The following is a 13,019-nucleotide window of genomic DNA, read 5'->3' on the forward strand; positions in this document are numbered from 1 at the left end:
ATCAGTGGGGTCCCTCCAGGACGTTCCTGTCCTCATGCCAGCGAGTCCAAGCAGCTGCAAAGAGCCTTTTTACCCCCATCATCACAGAAACTCGGGCAATGCTGCTATTTTAGAGGCACAAACACATCCGTGTGCGCTTTTCTTACGGACGGTAATTTCAGCATCTGTTCGGGCTGCACAAGCACCTTGTAGCACTGGAATCTTGTGCTCCAGTATTTGTTAGAGTGCAGGATTATTTTCCATTGATTTCAGGCTAATCACACAAAGAAAAGCAACATCTGCTGAGTGAATGGGCTCCCAAGGAGAATTAACCGCTCTCACACACAAAAGAATGGGAAAGAGTTGAACCAGCAAGATTCTCTTTAGCAAGAAGAACATTTATTTTTAGCGCCTCGTGTGGCCCAATCCCTCCCTCTCTCCTTTCTGCCAGCACCAGTTGGAGGCAGAAAAATACCGCTGGAATTGGCTTTTCTCCTTCCTCCCCATCATCCCCATGCTCACATCTTGACCCCCTCACTGACTGAGCCACTCAGGAAAAAATGCAATTTCTAGCAGGCCATCCATCTGTGGTGCACATAAACTTACCTGCCAGTAAAATGAGTGCAACAGGGACAATCTGAATCCATGCCAGGGTTCCCCATAACACACAAGTCAGCTGCACAGAGGTGGAGTGGGGAGTCCGGGTAATAAGATGGAAGCAGTAGAGAAAAGTATCCTAACAAGAGTGTGGTAATTAGGACTGGGCTGTTTGTTTCCCTTCCCATGAAGAGGCAAGCCATAAATCAGGGAGGCATCTGCCGTGCAGGATCCAAGGGCTCTCAAAGCAGTAGGAAAAAGCCATCCATCACTGTTAGCAGGAGGAGGATTCGAGTTTAAATTACAGATACTCCAACTACACATTTGCAATTGTTTGGAAACAAAGTTTTCTTTAATTTCTCCCCTGACTCTGAGAGGGGGCTGAGCCAACTACAGCAGGGTTCAGCTGATGCCTAATCAGGCCCCAAAAGGAGCAGAAAGGGAAAATTAAGTGGGGACCCCAGGGCTCTGGGGTGTAGCTGCTGCCCTCCCCCTGAGCACCTGCACCCACTCTCTCACCCTCCTTGCCTTCTTCCCTTCGCGGGCATTTTTCCACAGTATGTTTCCAAAATAACCTGGTCCTTGAAACCGAGATAAGGCAAGAGAGGGACAACCTCAAGAGCTTTCTTCCTGCTGAACACTCCCACTGGCATGTGTCCCATCCCATTGACCTCTCCGTGCTTCCGCCAGCAGCGCAGCCGCCCGCAGGGAAGCAGTTCCTGCGTGCCCAAGGAATGCAGGCTCGTTCCCCCACACCGGGCTCAGTGAAACCCCAGGCACCTGCTCACAGCCCAGGGCAAATCTTTGGCCCCCTATTTTTGGACAGATGACATTCCCTGGGTGCTATCTTCAGCTAAGGCTGTGAAAATCGTTCCCATCGGATTCCAGCTCCCAGCTCCTCTTGCAAGGCTTGGTCATCCCCTTGTGCCCACCCCGCAGCTTGCTGCCACATCCCTGTTTCCCACTCTTACCCCATTGGCATGCCCAGCACATTTCTACATCTCTTCCCATACCTCCTTCCACCCATGTGTCCACCTGTCCTGGCAACAGCAAGCACCTGAGCCCCCAGGCACCTACCTGAGCTGCTCATCCCTCCTTTCCCCAGTGTCCAGACACAATGGAATTATGTAAATTCCATACTGATGGAAGCCAGGACTATTAACTGTGCTGCTTTAATTCTCCCCTGGTATTTACAGTCATTGGGATTTGGGAGCTGATATATATTATTGTTTCATCTGAATATATCTCCAGGCAAGAAAGTTGAGCTGCAAGCACAGAAATGTTCATTGCCCAGATATGAGAGGTCCCTTAGGAGAATATATCAGAGCTACAGCGTCAGCATGTAAAATATGTGGGAGTGAGAGTGAAATACTGCCTTTGCTGGCCAGCACCTATGAACAGGCTGTGGGGAGGGCTGTGGGAGAAAGGCAGAGCTGGGGGAGGTTTCCCAGGTGGGGGCAGGGATTGGCACATGTCCCCAAGGGAGCATGTGAGCGCCAAGGTAGGGGTTTGCTGTGAACTTTGCCCCAGCAGGGCTGGGCACGGGGAGTGCTCCTGGCAATGCTGCACCCATTGGCAGGCACCTGCCTGCACTGCACAGGCAGCGCTGTGTTTTCTGCCCCTGTGGGATTTTCAGGTCCCCTTGCCCTGGGAAAGGTGTGCAACCACTCCCACCGAGCCAAAGAGATCCTCCCCCAGCCTGGTGGGCTCAACAGGGGTGTCCCAGCCCTTGCCTCATCACCCTCATAAGTCACCACATGTCAGTCCCCAGACAAATGCAGGCTTGTGGCAGAATTAATCATTCTGGCAGTTTACAAGGCAATTAAAGGAAGGGGCCATGTGTCTGATTATCCAGCAAATAAGCCTTGGAGAATTACAAACGTATCAGAGGTAGTGGCAATTAACTGCAGTGATCCACGGGAGAGAGCACCCAGAATAACGCCTCCTCCTCCGGCTGCTGTCCTGCACTCGGGAACTGAGCAATAACACATGTGAAGATCATAAACTGCATTTCCACATGAAGAATGCCAAGTATTGTATTTATTTATCAGCCAAAAGTGGCGGATTGCTACCAGAAACCTGAACAGCTAGACACTGCAATTATAATATTATTTGAGTATGGCTACATGCTTGTCACACAAATGAAGAAGATGTTCTTCTTGCTCCTTGGTTTAGAAGCTGAGAAAAACCATATTCCTTCTTGTCTCTGCTGCAACACAAAAGCCATGGCCAACATTGCATTCTCTGGACTGGGATCCTAGAGACAAGGTTAGCCTGGAGTCCCTGGTGCCTTGAGCAGAGATGGGAGGTCTTGCTGTACAAATTCCCGTACAGAGGGACAAAAACAACCTCAAGACCTTTCTTTCTGCAGTGATTCCACCTTCAGAACTGAGAATGAATTTCAGATGATGTCGCGCTCCTGGAGTGGCTACATGAGGCTCCCTGCCAGCCTATGGGACCAGCCTCTCACTACAATGAGCATCTGTTAATACAGTTATTGATTAGTTCACTGACAATTAGTACAGCTGATCAAGCTGAGAACGGCCAAGAGTGATGTTTATGCAGAGTGTGTTTCTCGTAACACCATTTAGGGGTGTTTAATGGGCCAGTGAGATAAGAGGAAGAGAAATATTGTGTATTATATGGACAGCTCCCGTACGGCTGTGAGATGTTCAGGGGATGTGGACGTTGCTCCAGCCTGCTGCTGGAGTACTCCTGCTCCATATGTGGAGCTCTTTGAGAGATTCCCAGGGATGGACTCCCGCTGCCACCAGCTCTCTGCCATGGCAACGGGCCTCTGGGTGCCCCAAACCTTCCAGGTTCTCATGGCTGCCTTGCAGGCTGTGGTGGGGCTGGCTGAGGCTGGCAGGGAGCAATGTTAATTTTAGCTGGCACCTGCTCCGCTCCAGGGAGTGTATTTATTTCAGAAGCACCATGTGTTTGTTTTTCTGAAACAAAAATGTTTCAAGATTTGGGGTTTGTGGAGAACTTCCAAAACCTTGGGATAATTTCAAATTGAAAGGAAACCATGGTGCAAAGATTCAAAATGTCTATGAAGACAAAATCTGAGTTTTCAGGTGGTTTAATTAGCAGTCTGCCTGCACCCCACTAGATATCAAAGATGCGTCTGTGTTCTTAAAAACAGCTCTGAAGCTGTTTCCAGGCCCACCTCTAAAATAAATAAATGCATACATAAGTGTGTGCCTGATGAGAATGAGCTCTGCCAGCTCATCAGAATAAAATGTCAGCAAATGCCAGCAAGTTCCTGACCTTAATTCCAACAGACTTGGCCTTCCTTCCCTTTCTGAAGTTATTTGCTTCCTTCCCAGACCTTGCTATTTAGATGTTCATCACCAGGTTTTATTGGGCAGAAAAAGCATCTGCTGGCAGTGCTGACCTGCATGCCTTGCTTGGTGCTTCTGCCACCTGGGGCTGTGCAGGTGACTGGAGGGACAAGGTGACTCCCAGCCTGAGCCCACCATGGGCACCACAGGCAGCAAGCTTGGGGATGCCCTGATGCCACACAGGTGGCTCCAGCGTGCTCTCCAACTGCAGGGCCATGACCCTAAAAGAATTTGCTGGTATAGGATTTTGTGGAAGGACATCAAAGCAATGGGGAGCACCGACCTGTGAGCTGGATCCTACCTTTCCTGTGTGGATGCCCGCCTAAGGGCCAATTTGCTTTACAAATTATTGTGCAGAGCTGCAAAGGCGGCCATCTGCTCACTTCTTCTCACGGCCATGCCCTGTGATGTTTCCCATTCCCACCTGCATGCAGCACAGTAAAAAATACTTGCATTCCTGCCCAAAAGCCCTTTTATTGTTGCTCGGGGAGGTGGAGCCTCCTGAGCACAAGCAGTGCATGGGGTATTTTCCCCAAACCCACTGTGCTGTGCTGCATAAGCAGCGTGAGCAATGGCAGTACATTAAATCCCTTGTTTTGAGAGCACAGGCAGCAAGAGAAGGGGGGGTACCAGCCTCCTGGGGCTGGGGTGCGTGCTCACCATTGCCACCTTTGAGAGCAGCTGTCTCTCCTCCCACAATGCTGTGGCTCCGGAGTTGTGGGGAAAGTTTTGGGGAAGGTTGCAGCTTCGCCATGCTGGCACCAACAGTGTTTGAGGTACAAAGTACTCTGCAAACATTACATTTTCAGTTAGATAAAGGATTGAAGGTGGTTCCTGCTACAGACTGTGGATGTCTCAGTAACATACAGGACTTTCTGGTGGGAAAAGTGGCATTTTCACTGTGGTTTTTGTCAGAGTGAGACTAGGTGGTGCAGGCTGACACTCACAGGCCAGGTTGCATTTATAACGTATTTGCACAATACGATCTCTTTTGTAGCTCTGAAACCTGCCAAGACTTTGGGAGGCTTTTTGGGCAAACTTAAACCACCCTGATACTCTTTTGAGTCCTGTGCTGTTGGGGTATGCGGCTCACCGCAGACCAATGCACAGGCATGTTCCCAAGTGGGATGACAGTGATCTCTCCCCGCTGCACCCCATGACACCCCAGCTGCTGCTGCTGCTGCTGCTGGTGGGGGGGGGGGGCTCCACAGCTGGGGATGGCCCCCCCAGCGGGCACAATGACCAATCAATGACATGATTTTCACCTTCCTATCGCATAAGCACCGCTACAACATCCTCTCGACTTCACAGGATGCCAAAGGCAGTCTGTGAACGGCAGGTAGGGCTGGTTTCCCTGGGGCTCTGGTGCAGAGCAAGGGCAGAACAACCTACACACACACACACACCCCGAAAGCTGCGGAGAGGCTGAGGAAGGTGATCGCGGACCCTCCGTCCAGTTTGGCTTTTCCGTGCCGCATTTCTCGGCCTTCCCAGGAGATGGCAGGCCAGCCTTACAAATCCACATTCCGCAGATCCCGGGAGAGGCGGGACCGGGACCGGGACCGAGCCGCCGTCCCCGCCCGCTGCCCGCGGGGCTGCTCGGAGGGGACACGGGCGAGTCCTTCGGAATGCCCCAGCGGTGGCTCAGGGTCGCAGAGCCGTGTCCCCTGCCATCCGAAGCTCGGCCCTGGTGGGGTCCCCTCGGGCTCGGGGGACACCTCAGCACCCGAGGGCGAGCCCCGGTCCCGCCACCGGGTGGGGACGGACAGGGCTGCGACAACGAGCAAACCGGTTACACAACTTCGACGGGTTATTCCAGGGCTCCTAATTATTGATTTTGAATGGGAGGAGACAGGTTCTGCACTTGTAGGACAAACACGAGTGTGAGAGTTAATTTCCCTCCCTGTCCTTCCCGGATCTCCTGTACCTTGTGGTGCTGGTGAGCTTGGCTCGACACCCTGGGATCGGCAGCCCGGAAAGGCTCTCCCAGGAAGAGGCGGTGGTTTGGCAGGGAGCTGCAAGGGCAGGGAGCTGCAAGGGCAGGGAGGCGTAAGGTCATTGATCCCAGGGGAAAAAAAAAAAAAAAAAAAGACACCGCTGATTTTTGTAACACAACAGGAAGGTGGAATCATGTGAAGTGCCACAGGTATCCTAAGCTGCCTGTGTGAATGGCTGGAGCATGCCTGATGCAGTGAGTACCCCTCAGTCACACTCGGGGCGTCAGGCAGGTGGGTTTGGGACAAACCAGTTGCAGCAGAGCTGTACTGTCCCCCACACTGCTGTTTCCCGTGCCCGTGGTGCAAAAGACCCATGAGTAACTGCAGAGGGAGGCTTGTCCCTTAGTTCAACCCCAATATTTTACAAGCTGGCTCCAGGCTGGCTCCAGGCACTGCAGCAGACAGTGAGAACAGCCACTGCACCGAGGAAGAAGCCAGATGAACAGGCTATGGACTGCCCAGGACATCTGTTAGGAACCCCAGTGCTGCCAGGCAAACCCACCGGGACTGCCTGGAAGGAGCTGGTTTGTTCCCCAGGGTCTGAAGGCTTTCCATCAAACACCCGTGCCTGCACCTGGGGGAGCACCTCCCCGAGGGTACCATTCACTGGAGAGATGCTTGCAAGCCCTCCCACATGGGATTCAGTTCCTCCCCAAATCCACGGGGCTTTGCTGGCTGTGGAAATTCTGCAGTCTGCAAGAATGTGTGTCTTCAATCAAATTTAGCACAGGAACAGGGCTCCAGAGAGGCTGTGGGATCTCTGTCCCTGGGGATACTTGCAAAATGCCTAGAAACAGCCCTGAGCTGCTGCTCTTGTCTCAAAGCTGAAACTTACCCTGCTTGCAGCAGGTGTTGGTTGACAGACTCTCAGGGGACTTCTCCAGTGCCTGTATCATTCCCACCACCTGGGACTTCCATGCTGTCAGCCAAACTTTGCTAGACATAAACAGAAACCTTCAGCAAGAACCATGGAGCAGATCCAGGCTCAAGACTGTCCCACCGCCAGCTTCGGCCTGTCCCAGGCTGAAGTGGGTTCGAGCAGGTGTTCAGTTCTCTGCACCATTCTCCCCAGAGATCTCTGCAGGTGCAGTCACAACTGCAACACACAGCACTGATCCTCTGCACTCTCCCAAAACCAGGAGTGAAAGTTTTCAAGAGCCATGGGCTTGCTGGTGTCTTGCCTTCAGTGGGAAATCATCCCACTCTCGATTCACTTGTCCCGGTGCTGACAGCTCTGTGAAATCCCACCCTGGGCCTGGCACGGGGAAACTGGCAGCACAACAGCTGTTCCCACACACCTCTCATGGGCACAACGGAGCACAGGGATTTCTCAGCTTGTCATGTAATTGTCTGTGCCCAGACTGTTAGCTGTGCCTCTGGGGATGGTGGGAAGCCCGCTCTGTTTTGAGTGGAACAGTACATTTTTCAGATGTGGCTGAAGTGCTGTGGCTGGCACTGAACTGTGTAACAAACTCAAAGGAAGTTTCACCACATTGATTCAGGCTGAAAAATCAATGGCCCTGGATCTGTTCTGCCCAGGGAAGGATCAACAGTCAGTGCTGCTCTTTGCACTGCAGTCATCTGGAACCCTGAGGGAAGAGGGCTCTGGCTGTAGGAACATGCAAGCAAAGCAAAGCAAGGGTTTTGGGAATTGTGGGTCTCCTGTGGAGAGGGGAGCCTCTGAGGCCGGTGTTGGCTCTTCAGGCATGCTGCAGGGAGATGAGCTCTACAACTGTGGATATCCAAACACAGGATGGAGCCCTACCTGAGGGTGCACTGCGCATGTGGGGGTAAGGGATGCAACAGCCTAGACTTGAGGTCAGATCTATGTGAGTGGCTCCATGAACACTTGGAAAGCAGCTCTGGGCTACTCTCAGGGGGTGGGAAGCACATCCGCAGCTTTCGGGACTTTTGTAAGGTAGGGCCGGGGGTCTGGTCGCAAGAGCTGGCCTTTCTTTAAGAGCAAGATGGAGATTCTCCACTTGCCGCTTGCTTGGTTCCCACCGTGTCCGGTGTTGGGACAAAGATTTGCGTGCAGAGTTCCTTGGCCCGGCTCCCCAGCCCGGAGAGATGCGGGTCCCGCTCCCAGCAGTGCCTTGCCCTGTGCTCCCCGGGTGGACGGCCGGCGCTGCCCACCCTCCCCCAAGCCGTTCCCGAGGCATTGTTTTCCACTTATCCCTTTTTCGGTTGGGTTTTTTTTTGAAGTTTGGCGGCGGGGCGCAAGCCCGGCCCCTCGCAGTCGGTGCCAGCGCTGCCCGCCCCGCGGTGCTGCCGGGGCCGGAGCTCGCCGGGGGAGGGGGCGCGCAGCCCCCCGGCCGCCTCCCGCCCCCCTCGCTCCGCGCGGGCGCGTCCCCGCCCCGGGGCCGGGCGGGGCGGGGGCTCGGCGGCGGCAGGGCCGGGCGCGCTGCAGGGCTGCCCGGCCGCCGCGGGGCCGCCATGCCCGCCAAGTCCAAGTACAACCTGGTGGACGACCGGCACGACCTCCGCATTCCCCTGCACAACGAGGACGCCTTCCAGCACGGCATCTGCTTCGAGGCCAAGGTGGGCGGCGGGCGCGGGGGTGCCGCGGGTTCGCCGCCCGGCGCTGCGCCCCGACGCTCCGGGATGCACAGTTTTCCAGCTCTCTTTTCGCATAGCTGTGGGGGTTTTGTGCTTTCCCCGGAGCCCTTCCCCTTGGCGTTGCCTGGTCTCCCCCAAACTCAGCTGCAGAGTTGGGCGAGGCTTCCCACCTATCCCGTAGGGATGCCCAGACCGGTGAGAAGGGTCAGGCTGGAGTGGGATCACCCTCGCGCTTCACCCCAGCATCCCTCCCTGGCCCTGCATCCCTCCAGGGCTCTGCGTGGTGTTGCTTGGGGACGCTGTCCCCAAGAGCGGGGTCTGTGTGCATCTTCCCGGGAAAGAGCGGAGGGCTCGGGCTTTGCTCTGCGGCTCCAGCGCTGTGGGTAGTGCCGGGGCGCCGCTGGGATGGGAGACGGGTGGTTGGGGTCTGCAGGGTGCCTTGAACCCTGGCGCTCCTCTAGCGTGAGCAGCCGGATGAGCTGTGTGCCATTTGCGGTGCAAGCGGTCAGGGACACGCACCCGAAATAAAAGCTTGCTATTTCTCTTTACGTTTATATCCTTGCTAGTGGATTTGGCACCAAGTGCTCTTTTCTTTTTATCTTTTCCGTTGGGACTTTTCTTTCTCTTGCTCCACGACGGCTGTGGCTTCCCGCAGGCTGGCGCTTGCCATCTCGCAGCAGACTGGGAAAAGCCAAGCTACCGAGCAAGGAACGCTGGCCAGCAGTAAATTGGGAAGGAGCTGGCCAGAAGACTTGGAAAGGGGAAACATAAAATCCTGCCCCGTTTTCTTCTCCTGGGGGACATGGTTATCATGCTGATGGAGATACTCAAGTGAGGTTGACTTAGGAGAAAAGCCTGGTGTAAAACCGTTCTGAGCGGCAGGAAGGCAGGCGTCTGTCACACATTGTTGTCTTCGGAGAACACGTGCTGTCAGGGGAATAAAATTTGGCATCTAATTGTGTGCAATGCCCTCGGGGCAAGGCTGCGGCTCATCGGAGGGTGTCAAAGTGTTATTTTCCCCCTTTTCTCGGGGCCGGGAGGGTTCCTCTGCAGAGGCCGTCACCTGCCCGATGGCAGGCACTGTGCTGCAGAGAGCAAAACAGTTGTTTATGGAGCAAACTTAAACCTGCTTTGCAACTATTTGCTGGGAAAAGCTGTTCAAGCTCAACTTTGCAGCCTTTCGCTCCTGGGTAATTGGAGCCGATTGCTGTTTTACTGCCAGCACCTGCTCACCCCTCACCTGCGGAGAGGCTGCAAAGCACCTCGCCTTCTATCCCACGTGCCTCTTCCATGCCAGGTTTGGGTGACCCGGCTTGGGGGCTGAGGAGTGGGATAGGGCGTCAGCAGCCCCTGGGTCTGCTCAGGCTTATCTCTGCTCCACGCTGCCGGTCTGGCTGCATTAACGCAGTGCTGCATATTAGCCTTTGTTAGCTCCTCTTTTTCTTATTTGGTATCCGGTGGCACGCGCTAATGCCAAGCACAATCCGTACGAAACCCAGCTTCTGAATTCGTGGGTTTCTCCAGCAGCCCTCGATGCCAGATACAGAATGCAGATGGCTGAGGCAATTACTCCATCCTTTTATTAGATTGCTGGAGATTAATTAAATGCTTACACTCCTTTACTTCCTTTTATCCCCAAGAATCCCAAGCACTTACACCCGCACGGCTCTTGTTGCAGCCAGGCACCTAGCGCGAGTCACAAAAATGCAGAACTCTGATTTAGAGCAGAACTTTGGGGAAGATTAAACCAGAAAAATGCTCGTCTGGGGTGTCAGGACTCACATGGCTGTCTCCTAAAATCCTCCTGGGATAGCTGATAGTGCGGGCAGCGGGGATCCCGATGTTACAGCTCAGCAGCTGGATCAGTGCTCTTTGCTCCAGCAGCCTGAGATTCCTGACGAGCTTGCCTGGGGCTCACTGCAGGGGGGTGATGTGGGCCTGAGTTAGTATGTGCTGATTTATTGCTTTAATTTTTAATTGTATTTTTACACTCAGACCTGCTGCTGTCTTTAAGTGGCACGTGTGGTGGGTGCAGTGCATGTTTTGGTCCATCACTAGCAGCTGGCATCCGTGCTCTTGTTCCCCTTGTCTCTCTCCTGAGGGAGTCTTGGCATCCTGGGTGACTGGGTGGCCACTGGCAGTCAGAATTTGAACCTTTGTCAAGCAGAGGGTGATGGACTTGATGTGAGGCAAGCGGTGCTGTCACTTGAGATGCGATGCCATCAGGAGCTTGTGCCTCTTGTCCCCACTGGAGCCACTTGCAGCCATATGTGCTGGCACAGGGTCACCGAGTCAGAGCAAAGTGTGCCCCAAGGATTATGTTAATCCATTTTCTGGAGATAAATCCAAGAGTTGGAAAATCCCACTCCATCTTCTTAGGAACAGTAATACATTTCACACTTTTGGATCTGTTTTCATTGGCCACTTCTCTTGGCACCAAACCCTGCTGTATCCCAGAGATGCCTTGGTCAGGCTGCAGGGGATCAGAGGAGCTGGCTCCGAGGGGAGGCAGAATGCTTGTTTTCTTCTGCGTCTTGCAGTCTGAATTGTTGAGTAAAATCAAAAGCCTGGTCTCTTGGGTTAGCTGAAACGTTTGGATGAAAGCACTGAGAGCTGCAGCATGGTGCAGGGGAGTGGACAGAAATTCCCACTGGTTTTCTGGTTAAATAAATGGGGATGTAGAGAGGAAAGACACCTCCTGCTCTCATCCACTTCCATGAAGAGAGGGATGTGAGCTTACTCCTTATCTTCCCAAAGCCTTGGTGCTGCAGGACAAAATCCAGGGGCCACCTTTTGCAACACCAGCAGTTCTGTGCATTCAGGAATTATGACTCAGGCTGTTCCAACGCCTCCAGAGAGAGCAGCAGGCAGAGGGAATGGAGTGGGGTGGTAGAGCCTGGCACTGGATTGCCAGACCCTCATCTGTGGAAGTGCAGGGGAGCTGGGTGCTGCTGGGTTTGCTCAGGGACATCATTACTGTCCGTGTCCTGGGCTGGGCTGGTGCTTCCTCCTGCCCGAGAGGTCTTGTGGTCCAGAGCAAGGTCCCACCTGCCAAATGCCCATTATTTGGAAACAGCTGTTAATCCTTCAGTCCCGTTAATCCCTTCACAGCACCTTAATGTACGTGGTTCCCAAAGAGGGGGCAGATAGGTGTGAGGACCCTCTCTGCTGCTGCTCCCCCGTGTGCAGGCAAGGGGAGAGGAAGCTGCCCAAACACACCTCAATCCTTGGTGGACCCAGTGCCTGTGGTCTGGGACTGCCATGGGCCTGGGCATCACATGCTGAAACCTGCTGTTCCTGATACCAGACCTGCTTGCAGGTAAATGTGGGACTCAAGGTTCGGGAGGGTTGCTGTTCTTCTGTGCAGCAGGTGGGGTTTTTGGGTTTGGCTGGTGGGGTTTTTTTTTCCCTTAAGTGGTCTTGGCAACCAGGCACTTTCTCTCATTTTTCTCAGTGCTTTTCTCTGCTTCTGTGCGTGGGAAACTGAAGTTGAACTGAGCATCTGCTGCTGTCTATGTTTGGAGATGGGACATGGAGGAGACTTAAGTCTGATCCATTCTGTCCCTTCCTCTGAACCTCTCCAGTCCACCTGCCTGCCACCCTCCAGAGGATGTGAGCACTGGCAGGCACTGCCAGTTGCTCCAAAGAGAAATCCTTCATCAGGAAAACAATTATGGCCTCAGGTGAACACTAAGCAGGGAGTACATGTGTGTTTCCACTCCCGTGTATATTTTTATGTACTTAGGGGCTGCAAATATAAGCGTTGGAAGTGAGTTGAATTGCAGGCAGCCCTGATCGAGGTGTTCAGTTCCCCTCCACTGCTTCAGGCACCCTTCCCAGCAAGGGCCCTTTTCCTGGAGGGCTGGGAAGCAGGAGACAGGTTGTGTGAAGCTCTGCACCAATTTGGCTGCCTGCGAGAGAGTTGGCAGCTCTGTTTGGGGGCTGTTTGTACTGGCAGCTCTGGTGTGCTCTGTTGGGGCTGCTCAGCCCAGAGCAAAGCTGCAGTGTGCCTGAGCCCGGATTGCTCGCTCCAGGCTATAAATAACCTTCCCAAGTCTACGAAGGTTCTTGTCTGAAACAGTGGCATATTTCTGCCATACTTGTTAAGTCAGTTCATAGGCTGCTTAGTGAAGCTCTTAGCAAAGAAAACTCAGTCTGGATTTGGCAAAGCCGTGTGTGCCCAGACTGGGTCCCAGACGGGCGGCGCGTGGGCTCTGCAGATGCCAGAAGGTCCCGAGGGAGCAGCAGCGGGGGTGGGATGCTCCCAGCCCTGCTTTCTGCAGTGCTCTGCTCTTGCACATCCCTGCCGAGGCCGTAGCTGGGTGTAGGTGCAGGAAGCACAGGCCCTGCGTGGGGGCAGCTGTGGGCGGTGTGCCTGGGTGGGGAACGGAAGCACGGCGAGTGGACAGTCCTGCTCCACTGGCATGGAAAAGCTTCATCCCTCCTCGGCACCTGCTGGCTCTGTGCCCTGCTGTCCCCGCTGCACAGCCACCTGCAGCAAAGGTGTTTCCCCTTTTCACGTGAGCCCTGCTTTGGCTGGTGG

General features: G+C 54.1%; 1 protein-coding gene across 3 annotated transcripts in view; it reads left to right on the plus strand.

Moving 5' to 3' along the window:
- The first annotated feature begins 8,296 nt into the window (after window positions 1-8,296).
- Window positions 8,297-13,019, plus strand: part of LOC125330062 (nitric oxide synthase 1 adaptor protein) — a 38,539-nt gene continuing 33,816 nt past the window's right edge. For 2 of the 3 annotated variants that reach the window (XM_048312841.1, XM_048312840.1), the window contains exon 1: window positions 8,297-8,458. In XM_048312841.1, the coding sequence (XP_048168798.1) occupies window positions 8,354-8,458 (105 nt within the window). In that variant the 5' untranslated portion in view covers window positions 8,297-8,353. Of the gene's footprint in view, window positions 8,459-11,985; window positions 12,160-13,019 lie in introns of those variants that run through there. The other variant, XM_048312839.1, reaches the window with a different exon arrangement.

The sequence above is a fragment of the Corvus hawaiiensis genome, chromosome 9, assembly GCF_020740725.1.
Source record: "Corvus hawaiiensis isolate bCorHaw1 chromosome 9, bCorHaw1.pri.cur, whole genome shotgun sequence".
NCBI classification, from domain to species: domain Eukaryota; kingdom Metazoa; phylum Chordata; class Aves; order Passeriformes; family Corvidae; genus Corvus; species Corvus hawaiiensis.